We start from the raw sequence: 25,682 nt of genomic DNA on the forward strand, positions 1-25,682 counted from the left end.
GTATCCATTTTTGGAGGTGTGTTTTAAGCTTGCTACTTTTTCATTGGTCTTTTTTTGTAAGTACTTTTTTCATTGGTCTTGTCGATAGGAACGTCTTTGGAAGACAACGGTAGCAGCTCAGATAGGCCATTGGGTTGCTGTTAGTGGTCGCCTGAGGTTTGGCGAAAAAGTTCTGTGTCAGAAGCAAAGAAAACTAGCTAATATTTTGGCAAAAGCCATCTTGCAGTTCTGGCATTCAGCTATGGTGATACTAAATGGTGAAGACTCAAAAGTTGGCCTTAAGGAAGGCAAAGAAGTTTTGGTTGGCTCACAGGAGGTTAATGCTGATGAAGCTGTTATGAATAAAACTGGACAACCCAATAAAATGGTGATTCTTTGATTATTTTGGTTCTTTTTCCAATAGTGCCACTATTCCTATTATGGTTTTGCTTGTTCATAATTTACATTTAATGTTATATGCAATATAATTAATTGTTGATGCTTTCCTTCTTTGGATGTCATTTACAATTTTAGGTCTAAATTTAGTTTGGAATTTATTCACTTGTATAATTACACTATGATCAAACTGTCAAAAAGACATTTATAACTACACTGATCAATATTTTATTTACCTGGTCTGACTTGTATTTCTGGCTTGATCTTCATAGTCTCCAGAACTATATGTTTGAAGTGATTTAAAACTAATTAGTAATTAAAACAAAATTACTTTATAACTGTTATATAACAGAATTATTTATTTGTTTGCATGTTCTTTTCCCTCTAAATGATATGTGAAATATATCCATACACACATGCACACATACTGTGAAATCCTTAGGCATCTTTAAGACTAAATCAAAATTATTGATCCATGGTAACTGATCATAGTAACCAAATTGGCACTTATAAGAGTGAGTTTAGAAGACATTACCATTATTTGTGATTTCTAAAATTCGGTTGAACTGTATCTCTATGGTCCTGAAGCTTTGTCAAATGGTGAGGCTAGGGAACTTTAGGAACTTCATTTGACTAGAAGAAAGCTAGAACCTGAATCTTACTTGAATATTTGGAGCCAACTAACGTCAGTCCTCTTTAAGCAATTACCTTTTATTTTAATTGACTTTTGACTTTTGACTATGTCTCCACAGCCTTCATTCAGGATTTGGTAAATGAGCATCCTTGAAAATCAACTTGGTCATAGGGGTTCTATGTTCTGGGCTCATTTGTAACTGTTTTCGCTTTTTTTTTGAATTTTTTCTGCTCCCTTGGGGAGTTAAGATAGTATATCTCCCCTCCTTTGTATTTTAACCTCTTATATTAATGAAGTGTTCCTCTTATTGATAAAAAAAAGTCGACTTGGTAATTTCTGCCCTTTTTTTTCAATCAATTGGTACTGTATGGTTTATGTTTCATTTTTTTTGATCAATAACTGAATGAGATTCATTAAATAAAAATCAAGAAATTGCAAAGAGAGGAGGGGAGATAAACTTTCTTGGCTCCCCCCCCCCGACAAAGGTGGAAACGAAAATTACAATATAGCCCAGAACAAATTGTTTCTGCCCACCCCTTGCTTGGCCAAAACATCAGCCAAACAATTAGCATCTCTCTTAGTCCAGTGTAACTGAATTTCCATTTCTTGAGTTAGGAACCTGAATTTCCTTTATCCATTTATGTAGTCCCAGAAGCCTGTCTCCTCCTTTTGAAGCCATCCAATAACGAGCTTTGAGTCCCCTTCAATTATTAGCTTGGAAATATTTAATTCCTTGGCCTTCGGAATTCCTTCCATTACAGCATAGATTTCAGTTCTCAACGAGCCTGAGAAATGAGCCCTAATGAGACCATCCTCATCTTTGAAAATACTTCCAATACCTTAAGGTCCTGGATTACCCTCTCTTCTACCGTCAAAATTCATTGCAATGGATATAATGTGCTTGAAGGAAGGATTTTGTTGAGCTAAAGCGTTGAGGGGTCCAAGAAGGTCTAAGAACAATTTTCAATGGAGCAGAATCAGCCTCTTCCCTCCACTTCCTAACAGATCCGCAGGTGATAGACCTTCAAATATTTTCATATCGTTACCCAATGAATCACCCTAGATGAAATTACTTCAATTAACAAAATCCTTCCTTCAAGCACATTATATCCATTGCAATGAGCTAAAGCGTTGAGGGGTCCAAGAAGGTCTAAGAACAATTTTCAATGGAGCAGAATCAGCCTCTTCCCTCCACTTCCTAACAGATCCGTAGGTGATAGACCTTCAAATATTTTCATATCGTTACCCAATGAATCACCCTAGATGAAATTGCTTCAATTAGGTCTGTTTGACAAAATCCTTCCTTCAAGCACAATTACCTCTGCTTGACAAAATCCTTCCTTCAAGCACATTATATCCATTGCAATGAGCTAAAGTGTTGCCTAGGCATCAACCGAGTGACCATTCAAGTGATAAGGGAGACCTCTCACCTAGGCAACCAACTAAACCATTTTTTTAGAAAACTAAACATGTGGTGTGGATATAAACTTCTCAATGTGAGAATATGGTTAACTGTGCTCTATTCTTATACTGACGTGTTTGCATAAATCATGTTGATAGGAATATTTATTGATTTAAAAAGGTTTGCGTTTTGTTATGAAAAACAGGTGTAACTCATCCTTTTACTGATTTAATTTATGGTTTAATAATTTGTCATGAAGATGCAATAAATAAGGTTTCTGGATGGCTATATACATAATTTATGAAACATGTGTTCATATTTGTTAATTTTTTATGGTATAAGCACCAACTTGCCCTGTAGGCCAAGATACATAAGCATCGTCCAGCTGCTGACTTCACAATTTAGCCCCAGTAAACTATTTTAAAATGGAAATTCACCCTAGAATTTTGTGTTTGTCCACATCTACATATAGCCCATAAAATTCTCTTCGAGCACATATATTAAATCTTCTTGTGATACAAATGCTCATTTTGTCACCTATTTTCTTGTGTCAGTGGATTTTGTTTATTCTCTTCTAGAAATGGCTAATCATTTATCTTATCTGAACAAGTTAAGACTAATAGTTGGTGGTTTTAGCAGGATACTGACAAACAATTGGAAGAAAAAAATCCTGGACAAGATCTCCAACTTCCAGTTCAGGGATATGCAGTGAGATTTTTGAAATATAATGACTCCCTCAATCATCAGTTCCAAGCTGAAGCACCAGCGACTCCTGACAGGATATCTGATTTGGGTATTCAGGAAATGTCATGGGAAGATCAATTTTCAGAAGTATGGGTCAAGTTTTTAATAATTTTTTATCATGCATTGAAGCCTGTAGTGATTGCTGTTGGATTCTTTGTGTGCTTGTGTTCTGCATTTTCTTGCTTCTGCCTGTCTGTTATTTTATGGTGGCTTCATGCGGACCATTATAAATTGAGCTTTTCTCTTTGTAGGAAAGCCTTTTCTATACAGTTCCCCCTGGTGCAATGGAGAACTATAGAAAATCTGTAGAATCTTACTGGGCTGAATATGAGGTATGCTTGCTAGAATATTCTCTACGTAATAATTTTTATTTATTGGAAAAGTAACATTTTTCTACATATTTTTTCTCCACCCTTTCATCACACTCATATTGTTTATCACAAAAAAAATATTGGCTATGGAAGCTGAAAAAAGAGGAAAGTTCACATGCACAGAGCACTCCTTTTCTCAAAAAAAAAAAAGGAATATTGAGGTGGAAGACAATCTCGGAATGATAGTAAACTGGTTTCAAAGTAATAGCTCAGGCACATGGCATTACAGATTCATAATAAGAGATGAAGCATTTGGCTAGGCATGTAAGTGTGGCATATATCTGGGTGCAGATATCAGCAAACCTTGACTGATGCATTGAGTTGACAAGGAGTGCAGAGAAACTGATTTTTTTTGGTTCTATTTGTCTTTCAGTAGCTGTTTCTAAATATGTAAATAAAGGAACATATAATTGGTTAGGTAGTGGGGCTGGCCCGAATTTAAGGGGCTCTAGGTACACATTTAATTTGTAAATCATTCTTTTTTTTGACAGATGAATAAAATTCTAAAAATTGCCAACAAAAAACACACCAACAATTAACAAAACATTTCTGATGAGTGAAATTCATATTGATTGCAGAAGTTATGTCTAACACAATTCTCCTCACACCCCAAATAAAGAAAAAGATAATAAAAGAAAAGACAAACAATAAAACATTTATGATGAGTTATGAGTGGAACTGACTCTGTTATTGGGCATTAAATTTATTGATTTTTGCATACATACTTTGGGTTGAACATTTGCAGCTATTGGGCATTAAAGTTATTATTGATTATCCTGGTCATCCTGATTTTTTTCTTGCATTTATTCTTCTCAATGTTTCCCTAACTAATGTTTAATATGGTTTGCTTTTCAGAAAACTGGTAGTGGGGCGCAACAAGAGGAAATTGAGGCACCTACAGATGATGGTGTATCAGGTATCGTTGGGTGCACTGTGGTCTGTTTTGTGCATGTTTCTTGCTTGATTTTACTCTCTTGACAAGCTTTGTTTTGATTCAGAGTTTGGATCTCGAGATAATGCATATGAAGAGGATGAAGGAGAGACAGGTGCATATTACTTGCCTTGTGCTTTTGAAGGTAGCAAGTCATCAAAGTTTGCCCAAAAGAGACACAAAAGCTTGCAGAAATCATATAGTGCAAGATCCTATGATTTGGGAGCTGATTTGTCTTATGGGCAATGCATGGAAAACAAACCAGCTACTCAGTCATCCTTGCTAACAGGGAAAAGACCAACCAATAGCTTAAATGTTGGCTCAATTCCCATAAAACGTATGCGTACTGCTTCAAGACAGCGGGTTGTATGTCCTTTTGGTGGTGGAGCTACTGGGAGTGCACAGGCTGCCAATAAAACGGATGTTTCAAGTGGTGATACTAGTTCTTTTCAGGATGACCAGAGCACTCTGCATGGTGGATCCCAATTCAGGAAAACTTCAGAGGTTGAGTCCACTGGAGATTTTGGAAAGCCATTGTCGTATGATTGTACAGAAATATCAAAACCAAAAAAGAAGAAGAAGACCAAGCATCTGTTATATAAGAGTTCATTGAATTCTACTGACACTGGGAGCTTTGTTATGCCTGGAAAAGTATGGATATTTCCATTGTCTTTATATTTTGTATTCTTACCAGCTAGATCGTCCTATTTTTAAATATTTGCACTTTTCAGGGTGCTGCTTATGAACAGAGGTGGCAGTTGGACTCCATTGTTCAAAATGAGCAGGTAAACTTTTATATTTCTGTTATGTAATATAAGTTGCTTGTTACATACCACTATTGATCATCAAATTTGAAAAGGGAGATAAATAACGAAAACGTTACTTGATATGTGACATATTTAATTTTCTGGGCAATCTAATTCCTTGACAATAGCAATGTAGGACATGAAATATAAAAGTTCTAGTGTGTGCATGGTGTTTTAAAGTGAGAACCACAATTAAGGCACCAAAGAATCCTAGTAGTGATATATGACATATTTGTTTTATCATACAGTCTAACTGGTCCCTTCTACAAACCCCTCACTTTAGCTAGGTCTTCCCGAAAAAGTTCCCCATCTCCATATGAATTAGGGCCATACACATTCTTTAAGACCCATCCCCTCGATCACTCACTTTTTTTTTAATCTTTTATTGAGTTCGAAAATTGTCCTATCAATTCTGCCTGAGCTCCAACTCATTCTTCCAAATCGTAAGTATTCCACAAGATGCACTCCAAGAAGGGGCAAAAGACTAGCACAACCCTCTACTACAGATACTCCTTATCTATCTTCTGTCCTGTTCTGAAAGCTTTATTTCTTGTAGCATTACAACATCCAGTCTCTCCTTTCTCAATACAATCCTAATATTTCTCCTCATTTTTGCACTCCCTAGTTCCCTTACAGTCCATCAAAGAATCTTCATTACTTATCATCTCTCTTTTGCTCACTCATCTGGTTCTTTTTTTTAATCAGCAACACATAAATGATTTCATTAAATAAAAAAAAACATATACTGATATACAAGAAGTTGTGGGCAGAAAAAAGGGCCCAAAAGAAAATCCCACTAATTACAACACAGCTCCAAACATAGCTCAAAGGAAATCCCACTAACTACAACACAAACCCAAAACATAGATTGTCTTTGAACTCCTTGCTTAGCTAGACCATCAGCTATTGCTGTTAGCTTATCTCCTAATTCATCTTATTTGAATCAACATGTCTTTAGAAATTTGCTTGAAGCGCCTGAGCTCATTCCTTCTCTTCCATTTTACTCCTCCCCCCTTCTTAAGCCAGTTTACAACAATTTTTGAGTCCCCTTCGATAATCAGCCTGTGAATCCCCAATTATTTAGCTTTTTCAACACCATACATTGCTGTCATCAATTCTGATCTCACCACATCACCATGCTGAATTGGACCTTAGAACATAGCTAACATATTTCCACTCTTTTCCCTTATTACCCCACCAATACCCAATGGGCCAGGATTTCCCAAACAGCTGCTATCAAAATTTAGTTTCTTCTACCCAGCATCTGGAGGGGACCAGATTTCATTTACAATAGATCTTCTAGATGCAGTGATTGCAATTGTTCCCCATGATCTGAAGAACCACTCCCAGATATAGTTAGCAAAAGGACAGGAGATTAAAAGATGAAAGACAGTCTCACCGTGCAACTTACATAAGGAGCACCAGTTTGGAGACAAGCACCAAGTTGGTCTTTTTCTTTGATGCAAATCACAGGTATTAATGGAGCCATGGAGCACTTCCCAACAGAAAGCATTGGCTTTAGGAGGGGTGGAATGAAACCAAAACTCCTTGACAGGGAGAGAAGGAGGTGGCAACAAGAGAATTCAAAAAGAATTTGCAAGAAAAAGACCTTGACTGATTGAGTACCCAAACTCTAGAGTCTGAACCACTATCCCCCAAGACCACTGAATTCAGCAAATTAACCAGAGCAGAGACACTAGAAATTTCAGATTCTCTCAGATTTCTACTAAGACCCAGATTCCAACTCAAGTTTAACTGTGAAGAGGAAGAACTGATAGAATCATTAATAGGTTTTACCTTGAGACTAGAAAGAGCAAAGAGGGAAGGGAAAACCTCAGAAAGGGGGGGGGGGGAGGGGGGGGGGCATCCCCGAAGCAAGTGTCCTCACAAAATCTAATTTTTTGACCTAAAGCCAAATCATAGCTTATGTGGGGAAGAAACAAAGGAAGAATGTCATGGATGGCCTTCCATGGAGCAGTCAACGTAGCTCTATGCAAGCAGCCCGCATCCCAACCATTGCTTGATAGCTCATGGATACTTGATATAACTCTAGTCCACAATTTCTCATTTTCTTTTGGGAACCTCCAAAGCGATTTACTCAACAAAGCCACATTCTTCAACATTACATTTCCAATTCCAAATCCCCCTTCACCTTTCAACTACCTAACCTTTTCCCACCTAACCAAATGATCGTTTTTTCCTTTTCCCAGGCTCCCACAGAAAGTCCCTCATGATTTTCTCAACTCTCCTTATCACAACTTGGGGCATCCTAAAAACCGACATGTAATAGACAATCACTCTTCTGGTTTCCATCCTTGTCATAAGACACTCAATACGCTAATTTTTCCACTTCACTTATCTATCTCCTCCTACATCCTTCCTAAGATAGACTTTCAGTTTAGTGGGTGATTGGGCACTCTTCTAGAACTCTTTGGTTCCTTCTCTTTCTTTTTTGATGGATCATTGTTTCCTCCCTCTTTTTCTTGATCTGAACCAACTTCCCCTTTTCTTTCTATCGATTCTGAATTGAGCTTCTGTACCTCCACACTTTTCTCATTCTGCTCCTCCAATGCAACTATAATTGCTAAATTTCCTAGGACCAGGTCCATAATCTCCTTCTCCAATGTCATTCCTCCACCTCCTTCCTTTTCTAATGTACTTTAGTCATTTTCTGTAGCTGGATTTGCAATGCTAATAGGAGGGTTTGTAAAGATTAGGGGTGACAAAAGCAAAAGAAGTGCCAGAGCAGGGGATAAAAGGGGGAAGAGACTCCTTGAACCAGACGAACACTATCCTTCCTAGAGTCTGGCTTTAAAGGGTCAGATTCCTTTTCACACCACCTATTAGAAGCCTTTTGGCCTGTTGGATTAAATTCAAAAAATTTCAAAAATTTAACCCACAAAGGAAAGAAATCCGTTCCTAAATAGTTTCAACTTTTCAGTTTCCAAAACTTGACATCTTTTTGACCCTTTGGGTGATCAGCTTCTTCCACATGGCAGCCAGCTGTCCACTTCAGCATCGTCTTCTACCTTCATTCTGGGGAACTGGAGTGTTGCTTCAGCCTCTGATGCCAACCAGATTGTTCTCCGGCAATCATTGGCGAAAATCTCCATCTGCTTGCAGGTCTTGCAGACAGTGCACCTCACACCACTGCATACTACTGGTCTACTGCAATCTTGTGGAAAATATGCTCCTGCCACTGCCAGCGGTTGAATGGCAGACCAAGAAGCTTAATGACATGGCTACCTTATGGGAAAGTCTTCTGTTTGAATCTCCCCTAAATCTAGGATTGCTTTCTGTTTATCAAACAGAAATAGAAACATCTCCTTTCAAATTTCTCCATGACTGCTTCCAGAATTTCTCTCCAATCCTCAACTTTATTTTTTGCTGTCATTCTCTTGTCCCAATCTCTCCCACATTACTTTTGGAAAAATTGCAGAAATGGTATCAATTTTCTTCTTGTATTGCAATTATTGCTATTTGTTCTTGTTTAGTATCTAACCTCTCCTCTCTGGTGCCTAACTGTTCCTCTTCTCCCAAATTAATGGTATTTTCAGTTTTCAAATGCTCCCCATACTTTAAAACAAGCTCTGCTAATGCCGCAGCCAACATAAACCATCCCTGTTTTCCTCTGCCTTCTGGTAAGTGATAAGCAAATCATTTGTTTCTTCCCCTGGCAAAGAATTCTGTTAAGGTAAAACCAGCTATGATTGTTTCTTCTGTTCTCTACTAAGAATCTCTTTCTGTTTCTGACCAGCCCGTTCCTCCATCCTTGCTTCACTGAAAAGATTAAAGTGTCCACAAAACCTTTGAATCAGTTTAATACCTCCATGTCCAGTATAACCATTGCCCTCCTATCTTCTTTGGTTTTCAGATTTGGTCTTCCTATCTTTTTCAGCTTAAGTTCTTTTTCTTTTTTTTTTTTTTTTCTCCATCTAGTGACCTGCTTTATGTTCTCCATCTCCCATGCATGCCTAATTGTTATCCAGCTTAAACATTCTTCCCTTTGAAATGACCAAGCTAATCTCAATTGGCTTTGCCAGATACATTTCCACATTCTTCATTGAACATGATCCTATTTTATTGTTCTCTTCCTTGACTTTTATTTCCTCTGTGGTGTTATTGGGGTTGGGAAAGTGGGCAAGCTCCAGTAGTTGGTACATCAATAATTGGTTTGGTATTTTAGGAAGGACAGAGGTAGATGACGGGCAGTTTTGGTATTTTAAGAAAAATTGAGGGGGTTTCGAGGGGCTTTAATGATGGAGGTGGCTGGCAGAACTCGAGAAATGGAAAAGGGGGTGGGGCCTAGATGAAGGTGGTTGAAAGAGATAGAAAGGATTCAATTATTGCAGAAGACAATAGAGTCGGTGAGAAGATTGGGGAGGTGGGATATGTGGACAACTTTAAGAACAAAGTAACAATGGTGGAAGCTGAAAATTCAAATAAGAAGAATAGACCCTTTGAAGAAACAGGTGGGGTCCAAACCTTGACTTTCAATTTCATCTTTAGGTTTCAAGAGGCCGAAGTTTAAAAGGCCTAGGATGTTGGGAAGGAGAGGTTTGATGGACAAGAAAAAAAAGGAAAGGTTGGTTTGCGCGGTTACCAAATTTGACAAAAATGGAACTAAAAAGCCAAATGGACGAACAAAGGAGGATCACGTCAGAAGTCGGGCCTCTTTTGTGGTTGGAGCAAGGTTCAAAGTATTGATATGTTACGCCCCGTATCGGGCGTATTGTATCGTATCTTTTAGTCTTGATACACCTATTACATGTGTTTTGGGGCCCCCATTTATTTCAATAAAAAAACTTAAAAAATATCTCTAAAAATCAAATTTTGAAAAAAGAAACTAAAAAAAAACATTGAGTGTTTGGTTTTAGTATTGGTACGCCCTTTGCCAAGACACAGGGGCGTATTGATACTTTGAACCTTGGGTTGGAGGAGAGGGTCTGTGCACTTAGGTTGAAAAAATACTGCGGTGGCCTGGATTACACTAGAAATTGAGGTTGATGAGTCGACTCTCCAAGAAACAAGGAATGGTTTGGTTTTAGTAGACCTGCTGGCTTTTGAGAAGTTTATCCCCAACAAGAGTGGGGGGTTGAAAGAGAGGACCGAGGAAGTTGAGGAAATCATTGCGGATTTTGAGATCGGGGAAGCGATGGGAGGAATAGGGCCGAGAGAAGATGGAGATGAGTGTGCTTAGGAGTCAGGATGAGAATCACGTTGGAGATGCCTTTTGTTTTAAGGTGGTGAAGGTCGGAAGGTTGGGTGTAGACTTTGGTCGAAGAAGCAAGAGTGAAGAGAAAAATGTGAGGATCAATGAAGTGAATGGTAAGAAATCGTGCAGCCTAAGGAACGCTAATGTCCGTGTGACGAAAATCTTCTCTAGGTTAAAGCTTGGTCTGGTAGGGGCAAGACCAAGGTTCAAAATATCGATATGCCCGATACGCCAGTATGGACGTATCGTGCGAATCAATATTGTTTTCTTTTAGTTTTTTTTTTTTAATTTTTTTTTGAAACCGGTTCAGGGGGCTGGTTTAGGGCTCCTCCACTCCCTGAACCGGTCAGACCCCCAATACACCTACTATAGGGGTGTATCGGAGGGGTCCCAGAACGATACGTATCGGCTGATACGGGCCGATATGTGTTGATATTTTGAACCTTAGGCAAGACCCACAAAAACTACAAATGGGTATACAAGAGAAGGAGAGACAATTTGTATCCTGGAGCTACACCTAAAGGAACAATAATGGAGGGGCAACCACTGGATTCTCATTCGGGGAAGGATGTGCAAGCCATCATGGAGGGCGATGAGGGTTTTGTGTCTAGTACAAGCATGAAGGTGCAGAGTTGAGTTTAAGGGTAATGTTTTGGGCGGTGTGACTCTTCAAAAGTTGGTAGACAGAGAGGTGGCGATCGGAAAAAGTTTGGGTCTCTTTTTTTTGTGGTGGTGTAGTAGGGTCTTGAGGAATTTGAAAGGAGAAAAAGGGAAGAGAAGTTAAAGAAAAAAGCTCTGTTGAAAGGAGGTGAAGTTTGGGACGGGGGCGCTTTAGATCAGGAGGATAAGATCCATAGTTGTCAAGGTGATGCCTAGGCGGGCGCCTTGAGGCTTGCCTTGCCTAATCGCCAAGCAGTTTTCTATAGCGTGTTAGAAAAAAAAACTTATATTCTTAATTTTTTGAGGTTATAATTTTAAAGTAGACATTTTTTTAAACTAAAATATTCATTTTGTGTATTTATATATTAATTATTTTTATTATTTTTTTATTTGTTAGGGTTTAATCAACACAAACATTGCCAAATGCTGTATTGAACCCTGAAAGACTTAAAAACCTGAACCAAAGTAAGGAAGAACTAAAATGTTGTCCAATCAACACATTTACTTCTTTTTCTTTGCTAATATTGTGTGTCTATATACCAACTTTCTTCTTCCACCTTTTCTTTTCTTCTTTTCCTATAACAGAAATAGGGGTTCAGCCCCTATATTTTTTGAAATTTCTCTTCTTTCTTTTTTTTTTTTTCTCATATGTTGATTTTCTATACTTAAACGTGAAGTTCATACTTGTCTTATGATAATTATGGATAACTATTAAGGAAATGTGATTATAGAACCTAGGGAACTACCCTAGGATACATACTTTTACTTGAAAAAATCCATCGCCTAGGCGCCCACCTAGGTGACTAGGCGACAAGGCGACAAGGCGCCCTACTGTTGCCTAGCCTCGCCTTGGCGCCTCGAAAACTATGATGAGATTGTGGATGAAGATTAAGCATCTCTACCAGGTTTTACAAGGTTTTTAGCTCAAGTCCAGTTAGTATGAGACTATGAGTCTTTGGTATGTAAGTTGTGTGTTTGTTCTTTAGGTGTTAAGTGGTCTTGTCGTTTGTTTGTTGGGTCATTTAGTTGTTTTTTTTTTTTTTTTTTGATGAATGAAGAAATTTATTAATTCAGAAAAAACACCACTGAAGAGGCACGAGCTGTTACCTCTTCAGAAAAGTATTACATCAAAATAAAACAGAATTAACCATAAATAAAATTACAAAGCAGCCCAAAATAGCTGCTCCCTTGTAGCCCCCTGCTTAGCTAACCCATCCGCCAAGGTGTTTGCTGTTCTTCCCACCCATAGAGAGGTAACAGTCATATTTCTTGTAAGCCAGTTTACTCTCCTTAATAAATCTCTGTGTTGCCACATGGCTGAAGCTGGGTCTTTCAACCATCCCACCACAATTCGAGAGTCTCCTTCAACTACCAAGTGCTGAACCTGTAATTGTTCTGCAATCTGAATACCTTGTACCTTCGCTAAAATCTCAGCTCTATTAGTCTCCTATTCCCATGGGGCCTGAGAACAAGGCTAATATGTTGCTCTCCATGCCTTTCAGCACCCCTCCTATACCCGATGGGCCTCGGTTTCCTTGGCTGCTGCCATCAAAGTTCAGCTTTACCCATCCTTCAGGCGGAGGGGTCCACACTACAGATTCCCTGTATCTCTTTTCAGATGATATCTTATAATCTACCTGCTGTATCTCTTTTTCCTTTTAATAAAATTTTCCTTTTATTTTTAAAGAAATTGGTTTACCTATTAATGATGATCTGCTAAGGAATTGGGGTGTAACAGTTTAATAGTAGCTATTCCCTTCCAAAGAGATGTGATATCATTGAGTTGGTCCCCTCAAGTGGCTAGTGCAGTTAAGTTAAACTTTCATGGATGCTGCTTGGGTAAACCAGGAGAATTGGGTATAGGTGGGGCATTTTAAGATCTCGATGGGAGTGTCATGGCATGAAATTCAATAAGGGCAGAGCTTTTAGCTGTCTTGCATGGTCTAAGAATGTCAAGGACTCTAAACCTGAGGAATGTTGCAGTAAAGGGGGATTCGATGGTGCAATGGCTGTGACACAAAGCCCTTGGCAATATTGGTATCATTTCAAGGAGCCATGAAAGCTGGCAGTTGAAGTAAATGGACTAATAAATGGGTATGCTGGAATAATTATTCAAAAAAAAGGCCATGCTCAAATGATAATAATTACCGTCGCAGCTCACTCTAAAGACTGAAAATGGGTGTAAATTGTATGCATGGTTCAAAGTGTCTATACTTTTTGATTGATAAAAAAAGTGTCTATACTTTTTGTATCAAAAGCAAGATATAATACGATACACCTGATACGGGGGGGCGGGGGGGGGGGGGGGGCATATTGTTTTGATACTTTGAACCTTATACATCAATGAAAAAATTTAGATGATTCATGGAGAGGAAAGACAAGAACTTGGACTTTTTTTTAAAAGTTTACATAAAATCTAATTAAAATCCTAAAGGACATACTACCATGGCCACACAGAAGTAAAGGATAATTTGGCAGATATTTGCTTCCAAAAAATACAGAAAAAGGAAATATTATTTAGCTAATGACATCATCTGCTGCAGTTGTTTGCCTTACCCATGGGCTCTGGTTTTAGATAAACTACTGCTACTAGAACTAATCTTGGTCTGTAATTGGTTTTGGAAAGTTTAGATGAAATAACCCTTACGATGACCAAATAAATGATTATAAATGGAATTCCTGAGCTGCCCCTGATGCAATCCCAAAGAGGTGAGGTTTATAGATGAAACGACCCTCATGCTTAAAGAAGGGTGTTGTTGGAGCTGGTCCTTGTAATTGATACAAAAGGAATTATAAGAAGCAAGGAAGTGAAATTGTTCGCGATGAACTATCTTAAGTTCTATTCTTCTATATAGAATTTTCTTAATTGTCTGCTTACATCTCTAACTCTCACTTTCTTAATTGTTTGCCTGCATCTCTATCTCTCACTCATTCTGTCTCCGCTCTCTCTTCCCTTCTCAACCCCACCCCACCCCCCCACCCCCCCCAAAAAAAAAAAAAAAAATCATTATAGTTTGCATGGCATATTTTGTTTTGTGCTAAAGCATTCAGATCTATTGTCATATCCTTTTTCTTTGCAGAGGGATACATCAAAGAAGAGATTGGAGGGTCATCATTTTGAACCTAATGGAAACAGTGGTAAATTTTTTCCTTTTTTGCTTATTTTGTGTCTATTTAGTTGTAAACAGCCACTTTAACAATTACATTAAAGCTTTTATTCTTTTCATATTTATGTTTTACACGAATGCTGGTTGTGAAGGTCTATTTGGTCAACCTGCTGCGAAGAAACCTAAGATCATGAAACAATTAACAGATACTTCACCTGAAAGCTTTACTCCTATGTCTGGGTCAATCCCTTCACCAGTGGCTTCCCAAATGAGTAATATGTCCAACCCCAATAAACTAATAAAAATGATTGCTGGCCGGGATCGGGGAAGGAAAACTAAAGCACTAAAGGTATGCTATATGGTAATGGGTTTTTGCCATCTTTGTTAAGTCCATTTTCTTAGGTACAGGCTGTTATTTGGGTCGGAGGTTCACTCTGACCATTTATTGGTATTGGTTGTATTTTACACACTTAAAAACCTTTATCATGTTTGCAGACACCTAATGGGCAATCAGGCTCTGGGAGTCCTTGGTCTCTATTTGAAGATCAGGTATTCTGTTCCATTCAACTTCATTATAACCATGGGTGCTTTTGAGAACTAGAAACAAGTTTCTAAAATACTTTTTATGTGCTGCCTCAGGCACTTGTTGTTCTTGTACATGATATGGGTCCAAACTGGGAGCTTGTTAGTGATGCTATCAACAGTACTCTGCAATTCAAGGTATAATAGTGCTCAAATTTGTTTGTCATGCACAGAGAAAAGGCTGCTCAGTTGTATTCATTTATATGGGTTTTAGGACTTTATTAGGTTGAATTCTAGTCCTTGCCATTTCTTGATGTTTAGCACACACAAAAAAATACTATTCTCTCTTATATGGGGATTGAAGATGCTTCTTCACTTGTGCAACTTCAGTGCATCTATCGAAAACCTAAAGAATGCAAGGAGCGCCACAAAATTTTAATGGACAGAAATGCTGGTGATGGAGCTGATAGTGCTGAAGATTCGGGGTCTTCTCAACCTTACCCATCCACGTTACCTGGCATTCCAAAGGCAAGATTCTTTTTTTTTATATTTTTCCTAATTAAACCACATTTTTCACTTTTAGTTTCTAGTTATTAGTTATGTAAGAATATATACTTATACAGTTTAAATGTTAAATTAAATTTTAAAGCTGATTTGTTGATGATGCTGCATATGGAAACAGGGAAGTGCCAGACAGTTGTTTCAACGTTTGCAGGGCCCAATGGAAGAGGATACCCTTAAGGCTCACTTTGAGAAAATTATTGCACTTGGTCAACAACTACATTCTCATAGGAGCCAGGTTTATTTCTTGATTGTGTTTTGAAGTCAATGATCAATATCTTTTAGATCTAGTTACATTTCTATAGTGGAGAAGCATCACTGAAAAGTACATGCCTAGATGATCACCATAATCTTCAATGCCAATGTGGCTAGTCGTGTTCCTAGGTGCAGAAGTGTCAATTAGAGGCATGCAGTGGATGGTTTTATCGTCTACCTTGGGTTTCATTTTCGGTATTCTTGCTCTCCTTGAAGTCTGTCAGAAAACATAGGTGACAGTTGAGTGTACCTATGGTTTTTCTTATTGGCTTGAAGTTGCAGAAAGTTTGAATAAATTATTAGGTAATACATGATACATTTGTTGTGAAATGGAAAAGTTAGTATTTACGATTACATTTATTATTTTCTATTTTTAGTGCAAATTGGTAATTTCATATAATATTTTTATATACTTTCCCAGGTGGTGCTGCCTTGCTACAGTGCACTGGTTTAGAATATGTCTAAAATCAGTGCAGTTGAAGTCATTTCTATAAAGTGCATACATATTCTGTATAATCTGTGTAATATGTGCAGATTTTTTTCCATTAATAGATGTTTTTTTTGAGGGAAATCCAGTGATTTAAAAGGTGCGCCTCAGGCGTGCCTAGGCTCACGGGCGAGGCACATTTTGGGGTATGCGCCTTGCCCAGGTCCTAGGCGCACCCTTTTCAAAAGGCGCATGCCTGGTGCGCCTAGGCTACTTGAAGCAATGCAAATAAAGAGAAAAAGAGATTGTGGGTTTTACATGCTTGAAAATGCTTTATATGTTTGCTTTTATTGTTAAATTTTCATTTAAATACGCTTTACATGTTATGTTTATGTATTTTAACTTTAGATAATAGTTTTTTAAAACATTTATTTCAAAATTTAAGTTTATATTTTTTATTATCATTATGTTTAATATTTTTTGATTTTTTTTTGCATTTTTTGACTTTTTGATTTTTTTGAATTTTTGAATTTTTGAATTTTTATTAACATTAACTTTACGTTTAATTTTTTTTTTGAATTTTTGAATTTTTAGCTTTTTTTTTGTAGTTTTGTGCCTTGCTTAAAAAGGTGTGTGCATCCTTGCGCCTTGCACCTCAGGCGCAAATTGGCCCTTGCGCTTTTTTTGTGCCTTGCGCTTTTAAAACACTGGGGAAAACGGTAGGTTGGTTCCTTCAAGGTCTAGATCATTCGGTCCATGTTATTTGGTCTACATTTGTTTATCTCATGCAGTATTCTTTTTAACAATAAAAAAATAGCATGCTTTTTTAGTTGCACAAAGTCTAATTTTGAAAGGTGGGAAGTATGAAATATTAGAGTTTGCTAATTGTTGGTCCAAAACAATATAAATATTGGTTCTTGAGATGGTTAATATTTGCTTGCTTTTCTTTAAACTAGTTTCTGACTGAGTTTTGTTTTTTGTTTTTTGTTTTTGTGAAGAATGATAACCAGGATTTGAAACAAATTGCACCGGTCCACAATTCTCATGTTATTGCACTTTCCCAAGTCTGCCCAAATAACTTAAATGGAAGCCCTCTGACGTAAGTTTTGGTGCTTATATGTAATTGAAATATAGTGTTACTATAGGTTTGAACCAGTGAAGAAGCTATTACTGTAGATTTTGACTTGTTACCTTTCATTCATCTTCATTAGAGTTTTCTGACACTTGAAAAAATAATGCTAACGTGTTTTTACTTGATATAATGAAGGCCTCTTGATCTTTGTAATGAGAGTACATCTAGCGCAGATGTTCTTTCCCTTGGTTATCAAGGGTCTCATACAAGTGGTTTAGCAATTCCAAACCAAGGTTCTGTGGCACCAGGACTTCCTTCTTCAAGTGGAAATACCATTCTACAAGGATCTTCTGGTATGGTCCTTGGCAATGGCTTGCCATCACCATCTGCCGGCCTTAATGTTCCTTCTAGGTATTTTGTCCTTCAAGTGCAAATTTCATCTGCATATTGTTAGTTTGTTACTATGTGTTCTAGCTTCTCATACTAAAATGTCAGTTGTTTTTCTCTCAGGGATGGTCAAAGATATGGCACTTCCAGACCAGGATCATTAAGTATTGATGAACAGCAAAGAATGCAACAGTATAATCAGATGCTTTCTGGTAGAAACATTCAGCAGTCCGGTTTATCAGTTGCCGGGACTTTGCCTGGAACTGATCGTGGTGTTCGTATGCTTCCTGGTGGAAATGGAATGGGCATGATGATGAATAGAGGCATGCAGGTGCCTCGACCAGGATTCCAGGGAATGGGGTCTCCAGCAATGCTGAACTCTGGTAATATGCTTCCATCCAGTGGGGTAGGGATGCCAAGCCCTGTAAATATGCATACTGGAGCTGTTTCCAGTCAGGGTAGCTCAATGTTGAGACCACGTGATGCTATGCATTTGATGCGGGTGAGTATTTATATTTTCTGCGAGGACTATGATTACTTCCATATTCAATTTGTGCTTAATCTTTCTTATTATATGTATGTGTTTCTCTGATTTGGTGAGTAAAAATGTTTCGTCAGGAAGTTGGGAATGGTCAAACAATTATCTTGACTTTTGAGAAACTACTCTTTTCCTGGGATGTGTTATGGCAGAGACCATTTCTGCAGTTATTAGTTATTTCCTTTGTCTTGGAAGTGGTAATTATGCTAACATCCACGAGCATGTGATGGAGTTTTCAAAAAGTTCATGTGTATGTATACATATTATAGGGAACTGTTTTGTTAATCAGGTTATTTGCAACACCTAATTGACTAAGAATTGTTCTACATAGTTGAGTAGTTTGGACTCTACTCCCACTGTTCCTTTGCCCACCTTATTTATTCATGGTACAAAATTTGATCAAATAGGCCTTGCCAAAATGTTCTGTGGTTATGTTTTGTATGAAAACTTGATTCTTCGGCTAGTTTGTTGGGAAAACTATTCAATAGAAGGTTGGTATAGGGCTGTGGTTTGGGGGATAAAAATGTTGCCAATCTATACTCCAGTTGGTCCCCTGCTTGTTGGATGGTTTGGAATTTGGATCAGCCACATCATCCATCGACATGGTAGAAATCCAATACCTGATTAGGAAACCTTTTAACTTTATGTAGGTAATGTAGGCAAGCATTTCCTAGAGTTACTTGCTTTGGTCTTTGGTGGGTCTACTTTCAATGATTGCACTTGTCATTGTGTGTAATTATGCATCATCTATGTTCATAGTTTTAGAAGGCGCTGAGGTGAGGTGAGCCAAAACACCTGGCCTTGGGCACCTTGCTCCTTTGCTGCTCACTCCTTGTGCCTCAAATTGGTGATGCGTAAGCCTCGTACTAAAAACACTAAAACTGAAAAAAATATTAAAAATTAGTTATACTACTTAGAAGTTAAGAAAATTGATTATTTAGTTGTTTTTAAATAAACGAACATGATTTAATAAAAAATAAAATATATAAAGTGACTATGTAAGAAAAAGTATATTTGAAAAATATATAAATAAATGAATAATTTTATTTATGTAAATTATTGCCATAAATCATATGATTAATTTTAAGACAAAAGATGAGTATAAATATTGCAAATAATTTTAGTATGCATGTATATATTAGTGAACTAATTTAGATAAACGAAGTTATAGTCATAAAATAAATTAGAAAATAAAAGTTTAAAAAACATAAAGCTCATTAAAAAGAATATATATATATATATATATATATATGTAAAAAAAGAGAATATGTAAGTTCACAATAAAATGAAATAAATTGTGTGTAGATACGTATACATGTACATACATTATATTTATATACATAAAAGTTAAAAAATCATGTTACTTTGAGGTTCACTCCTCAAACCGCCTCGCGGCTTATGCCTTGCCTCTTTGGCACCCAACTACCTTGCCTCCACCTTTAGCCTTTAAACCTTGTCTCTAACTAATGTTTGAGTTTCAATTTTTTATTTTTTTAATGTTCTACATAAAAAAGTTCATGTATGTTTGTTTTCCACTATGTCACAAACTTTTTACTGATGGTTGGTGTCTCGAAGAGTATTTTGGTGTCATGGACTGAAATAAGGTTTATTCTAATGTTGAAAGTTGGTGTTTTAGTGGATATCATTGCATTGACTACATGTATTAGCTTCATTTTCTTGATAGTTGCATTTCTTTTGTTGTTGTAGCCTGGTCAAAATCCAGAGGATCAGAGGCAGATGATGATGCAAGAGCTTCAAATGCAGGTCTCCCAAGGAAACAGCCAAGGGGTTCCTCCCTTCAGTGGGATGAGCACTGCATTCTCCAACCAGACAGTTCCTCCACCAGTTCAATCATTTCCAGTCCAACACCAGCAGCAACACCAGATGCCACAACAATCTCATATGCTCAGCAATCCTCACCACTCTCATCTTCAAGGGTCTAATCATGCGACTAGCCCACAACAACAGGCCTACATGCTTCGTGTTGCCAAAGAAAGGCAACTTCAGCAACGTTTCTTGCAGCAACAACAGCAACAGCAGCATCCACATCAACACCAGTTTTCTGCCTCCAATAATTTGATCCCTCATGCTCAATCACAGTCTCAACATCCCATATCATCTCCCATGCAAAATAATTCCCAAATTCAGCAACAAGTATCTTCTCAGCCAGTACCACTGCCCACTTCAAACTCCCAGCACCCCCTAACACCATCTTCTCCAATGAATCCCATGCCTTCTCAACCCCAACAGAAACAACATCACCTACAATCCCATGGGCAGAGCCGAAATCCTCAAGCTAGTGGTGGCAACCTTCAAGGTCAGATGCTCAAGCAGCGGCAGCAGCGGCAGCAGCAGCTTCAACAGGCTGGTAGGCACCATCCTCAACAACGGCAACAGTCCCAGGCACAACCACAAGCTAAACTAATGAAGGGATTGGGCAGAGGGAATATGATGATGCATCATAACCTTGCTATTGATCCCTCCCACATAAATGGTCTTTCAACACCTCCAGGAAGTCATGTTGGTGAAAAGGAGCAGGTCATGCATCTGATGCAGGGCCAGGGCTTATTTCCTAATTCGGGTTCTAACTCCATTCAATCAGGGAAGCCATTATTACCTTCCCAATCCTCAAACCAATGCCAGCCACAGCAAAAGCTCTTTTCTCGTCCATCACCCTCTTTCTCGAAGCAGCTATCACCAATGCCTTCCCTTCCAGATAATAGTAATCAAAGCCAGGTCCCGGGAGTACCTTCTGGCCATATTTTGGGATCTCAACAAGCAGTTCCTCAGTTGGCTATGACCTCTCCTCACCAGCAGCAACAGCCACAACCACAAACGCAGCAAAGACAGGCAGGCCAATCACCACATTCTATTCAGAGAATGCTTCCACCAACTCGTCCTGTTAACTCTGATCCTCCTATGCAGTCTCTGGGTGATCATGTTCAAGTTGGTCAGCAGCCTCTCAGCGGTTCCTTCCATATGGGAATTAACACGACAGTGCCCCAGTCTTGTGCTGAATCAACCAGTGGAATTCCTGTTGTTTCTTCTGCAAATGCTGCTCAGTGGAAAGCACCAGAGCCATCGTATGATTCAGCTACGACAAATCAAGCCACAAACTTGGCTGCCACCATAGGGAACCCATCCCTGCAGAATCCAGTAGGAACTGAGCCAATCCCATCAGCTAGCCCAGGGTTGGCCCAAAGGCAATTCTCAGGCAGTATTCCAATTCCTGGTCACAATAGTGGGACACAGTGGCAGCCACAGCCGCAGTCACAGCAACTGTCATCCTCACCCTCACCACCCCCACCACCTCAACAACAAACACAACAGCAGCGGCAGCAACAGTCACAACATCAACAGCAGCAGCAGCAACAGTCACAACATCAACAGCAGCAGCAACCACCACCACCACCACCACCACCACAGCAGCAACAGCCACCCCAGCAGCAACAGCATCTTCAAGCAGGGCAAGCTGGTCTGTATCCCAGGCCCACCGACTCTGGACCAGGATAAAGTGCCAGAGTGGGTTGACAGTCATTAGTGCGGTCAGTCCGGTGAGGCTTTGCTCCGTATGCCCATGTAACAGCAGTGTACAGGTAAGACATGGTTCTGGTGCTGCTCAAATTCTATTAACAGTAGGCAGACATGTCTAGATATTATATAGTGGAAGATTTTTCTATTACAAGACATTTTGTTCTATACATCCCATCATTCAATTTTGGCATTGGTTGACTGATATGGAACTTCTTTTCTGAGGTTTGTTTCATCAAAATTAATTAATTCAAGCATGTTGGTGTGTAACAGATGGAAGCTGGTCACTCCCCATCGGCTTTCTGCGGAATGAGGTACAAGGTCCTAAGAGCATGTTCCATTGTTGATGGAGGGGTGTCAATTGGAGGGCATTGTTTTTGTGGGGTCTTGTTCTTTCTTGTACATTACTTTGATTCAAGCCCTGGAAGAGATAGAGGGATATGTGTACAGGGGTCTCATTCCTCTTTTTTGTTTTTTCCTTTACCTTTTTTGTCCTTTGCGCCCCCAGTTGAATGTGTACAGGGGGGCTCTCATTCCTTTTTGCCCCTTTTAGTGGCGCAATGTATTATTATGCTTTTGGATTAAGCTGGTAACCATTGGCAAGGCCTTTGCATTCTGGAAGAATTTACATTTATGCAGCAAGATTGGTTGTGAATTGTGATGGGGGGTCATGGGTGTTGCAGCTCTATGAAGCGGCATTGGCTTTAGTAAATCTTCAAAAAATATGATTCTGGAACCCGGAGGCGTTCTTGTATAATTTGGAACTCGGGGCAAGAATGCGTCCAGAAAATTTGGTCATGTAAATGTTACAGCGTTCTGATTTTGAAGTATTGATACTCGCGGCAAAAGAAATTTTCGGTAACATTTGTTTTTCCCAAATCAAAGGATTTGGGGATTTTAGCCTTATAAGAAGGCATATTGACACCTTGCTGATATGATAGGATGATAGACTTGATACGGGGCGTATTGTGTCTGCCATACTTTGAACTCTCGAATGCCCAAACTTTAAACTAGGTAAAGGACCGGCCAAATACATAACCAAAATCATTAACCCTGTAACATGGTTGATTTTAACTTTATTGACTTTGCAAGTCATGTCCCAACTAAGCACATTCCGACAACGTACCAACATGTTCTGACACCACATATATCACTTTGAGAATGGGATCCACCATTAAAGGGGGCCCACCATAGAAAGGAGAGTAAGATTTGGAATGAAGTGAGTGGACCAGATGGTTTGGGTAGAGGCCGTGCCACCCTCCATGTGATAACTTGGGGGGTCGGCTTGGCATGGCCCAAGTCCGTGTGGGCCTGGGTTGGTCTGTGGGCCAAGCCTTGGGTCAGGTCAGGCTGTGGATTACGTCAAAGTTATTTATTTAAAAAAATTTAAAATTTTAATTTTATATGAATTTTGATGTATACAATTGCTTATATATACAATAATTAAATAAAATGAAAATATTTGTTTATTTAATTAATATATTATATATTTATATAATTATAATTTATATAATATTAATATATTATGTATTATATATTTATATAAATATATAAACATATAAAATATATAAATATTATATATATAATATAAATAATATATATGGGTCATGCTCGCACGAGGGCCTCGGGCGTCATAGCCGTGGACCTAAAACCCCGAGCCTAGCACGACACAAACCATCGTGTCGGACTTGGCATGACTTGTGTGCCATGTCGTGCCAGATCAGTCCAAAGTCCAGTCGAGCCGTGTCGGGCCGCGGGCAGCACGATTCGATTTACACCTCTAGGTTTGGGCACATGCATAGAAGACCAACTATGCTAGTTAGAAAAAGTGATTATTACACATTGAAGGGGATAAAAGAGCTCAGGGTAGACCAAAAAGGATATGGGTGGAATTAGTATGAAATGATTTAAATGCTAATAATTTAACAATGGAGAGAAACCTTTAAATAGAACAAATTAGCAAAACAAGATTTATGTAACCGACCCCATATAATTGAGATAAGGAATGAACAATTATTATTATTATTATTATTAAGTATTTAGGAATTCAGTATATATGTACTAGTAATTAAGCACATGTATTGCATGTGAGAAATTTTTCTTTATATTAATTACTTGAGTTTTAGATATATCATAGTTAAGATATAAATTGAAAATGAACAAAAGTAAAAATATGATTAAAAATAAACTCAAATGCTTGTAGCAAATAACAATTACTACTACTACTACTACTACTACTACTACTACTATTATTATTATTATTATTATTATTATTATTATTATTATTATTATTATTATTAAATTTTGTATTCTATTTCTATCATAAATAAACATAACTTTTATTTTAACAATTATTTTTATTTAATATGAGGAATACATAACATTAGAAATGTTCTCAAATGTTTTCTACAAAATTTATACAATTTTATTTTGGTGTTCTATCATTTTTAAAATATCTATTATTAAATTATGACATTATGGGTTTCTTTGAAAAGTTGGATTATTGACCCACTATCTAGATAAGAAAATAGCTTTGCTTCCGGATTAGTTTTATATTAGGGAAAATACATTTAAAAGTAGGCTATAGGTTGGTCCTAAAACCAATAAAACTTTGACAACTGGATCTACATTTCAAATTATAGAAACCCCCGCCATGTCATTGGAGGCTTACATGGTTGTTGCCAACATGGGACTCTTAATCCATGATGGGCCCAACAAAAATCTTATAGCAAAATTGCCCTTTAATGCTAGGTGATTGGAAAATAAAAAATGGGTTTTAGTTTCTCTTCCTCTCTCTCTCTCTCTCTCCCCCTCCCATTCTTTCACTCTCATAGTCGTCTTTCTGCTCAACGATTGTGTGATTTGAAAATATATAAAAATGGTTTTTGGTTTCGGTATTTACGTTCTCTCTATCAATTTCTCTCATTCTCTCTCTACCTATTTTTTTCCTCAATCTCTCTCATTCTCTTTCTTGATCGATCTCTCATTCTCCCTTAATTCTGTTGTTCTCCATCAATTTCTCTCTTGCTCCCTCTCTCATTTTTGTTTTTTTTTTTATTTTCTTACACACTTATCATACCATGTAAAAGAACATGAGACCAACTTGGTATGGTTAAAAAATAATTACACCAATTTGATAAAAAATCACAAGAAACTCTTGACTATGAAATTTACACAAACTTGATAGAAATTTATAACTTGATTGTACAAGTGGTTGGTCCCTTTAGTTTTTTTATACCATCTGATTAGTATTGTATAAGTTTGTAAGAAAAATAATAAAGAACGATAGAGGGAGTGGGAGAAAGACTGAGGGAGAAGGAGATATTGATTGAGAGGCAGAAGAATGAGAGAGAGAGAGAGAGAGATTTCGCTACAGACCAAAGTTGAGAGAGTGGGAGAAATAGAGGGAGCGGGAGACCAAGAGATGATTGTGAGAGTGAGAGTGAGAGTGAGAGAGAAGGGAGGGAGATTGAGAGAGAGGGAGCATGAGATAAACTAAAAACTTATTTTCAATATAGGCTTTTTGTTTGTCCAACATGGATTAAGAGTCCCGTGTTGGTAACAGTTGGATAAGCCTCTGATGACATGGCGGGGGTTTTTATAGTTTGAAATGTATTGCTAGTTGTCAGAGTTTTGTTGGTTTCTAAACCAACTTGCAACCGAAATTTAAATGTACAATCAACTTTAACTATAATTTTTCCTTTAAATTATATGCTTCATTTACATTAGATAAATAATTTTTACTTATCACACTTAATTTTTGTTTGTCTATGATAGTTTGGTTTCTAGGTTGACATTAAATTTGGTATTACATTTACATCATTGATAAAATTATTTCTTATCTATAATACTTGTTTTTATAATGAATGTATAATGTTAGGGATGTACCCAATACTTTATTTTTATAAATATATAACATTAGATATGTGCCCAAAATTTTCTCTATACTTTTTTTTTTATTTTTGTGATTATTTGAATTTCCTAATTTTAAAATTTTTATTATTTGACTATGACATCTAGAGGTGCTCACAATTCAGTTTGTGAGGTTTTTTTTTGAACCGAACCAACTTGGTCCATTTCTTAATAACTCGAACCAAAACTGAACTATTTTTTGGTTTTTTTTTGTGTAGTAACCTTGGACAAT

At 37.7% G+C, this 25,682-nt stretch overlaps 1 protein-coding gene across 14 annotated transcripts in view; it reads left to right on the forward strand.

Annotated features, from left to right (window-relative positions):
• The window catches only part of LOC104585998 (chromatin modification-related protein EAF1 B-like), a 35,477-nt gene extending 13,297 nt beyond the window's left edge, over positions 1-22,180 (forward strand). For 6 of the 14 annotated variants that reach the window (XM_088896853.1, XM_088896848.1, XM_010243072.3 and 3 more), the window contains 17 exons: positions 89-367; positions 3,048-3,242; positions 3,407-3,487; positions 4,382-4,442; positions 4,525-5,108; positions 5,189-5,242; positions 14,219-14,276; positions 14,398-14,594; positions 14,741-14,794; positions 14,885-14,965; positions 15,158-15,295; positions 15,450-15,566; positions 17,009-17,109; positions 17,278-17,493; positions 17,593-17,971; positions 19,715-21,603; positions 21,812-22,180. In XM_088896853.1, coding sequence (XP_088752979.1) covers positions 89-367; positions 3,048-3,242; positions 3,407-3,487; positions 4,382-4,442; positions 4,525-5,108; positions 5,189-5,242; positions 14,219-14,276; positions 14,398-14,594; positions 14,741-14,794; positions 14,885-14,965; positions 15,158-15,295; positions 15,450-15,566; positions 17,009-17,109; positions 17,278-17,493; positions 17,593-17,971; positions 19,715-21,520 — 4,401 coding nt within the window. In that variant the 3' untranslated portion in view covers positions 21,521-21,603; positions 21,812-22,180. The remainder of the gene's footprint in view (positions 1-88; positions 368-3,047; positions 3,243-3,406; positions 3,488-4,381; positions 4,443-4,524; positions 5,109-5,188; positions 5,243-14,218; positions 14,277-14,397; positions 14,595-14,740; positions 14,795-14,884; positions 14,966-15,157; positions 15,296-15,449; positions 15,567-17,008; positions 17,110-17,277; positions 17,494-17,592; positions 17,972-19,714; positions 21,604-21,811) is intronic. The other 8 variants (XM_088896857.1, XM_088896854.1, XM_010243073.3 and 5 more) reach the window with 3 other exon arrangements.
• The last annotated feature ends 3,502 nt before the right edge of the window (positions 22,181-25,682 follow it).

This window comes from Nelumbo nucifera, chromosome 1, assembly GCF_055504915.1.
Source record: "Nelumbo nucifera cultivar China Antique chromosome 1, China Antique-T2T, whole genome shotgun sequence".
Lineage (NCBI taxonomy): Eukaryota > Viridiplantae > Streptophyta > Magnoliopsida > Proteales > Nelumbonaceae > Nelumbo > Nelumbo nucifera.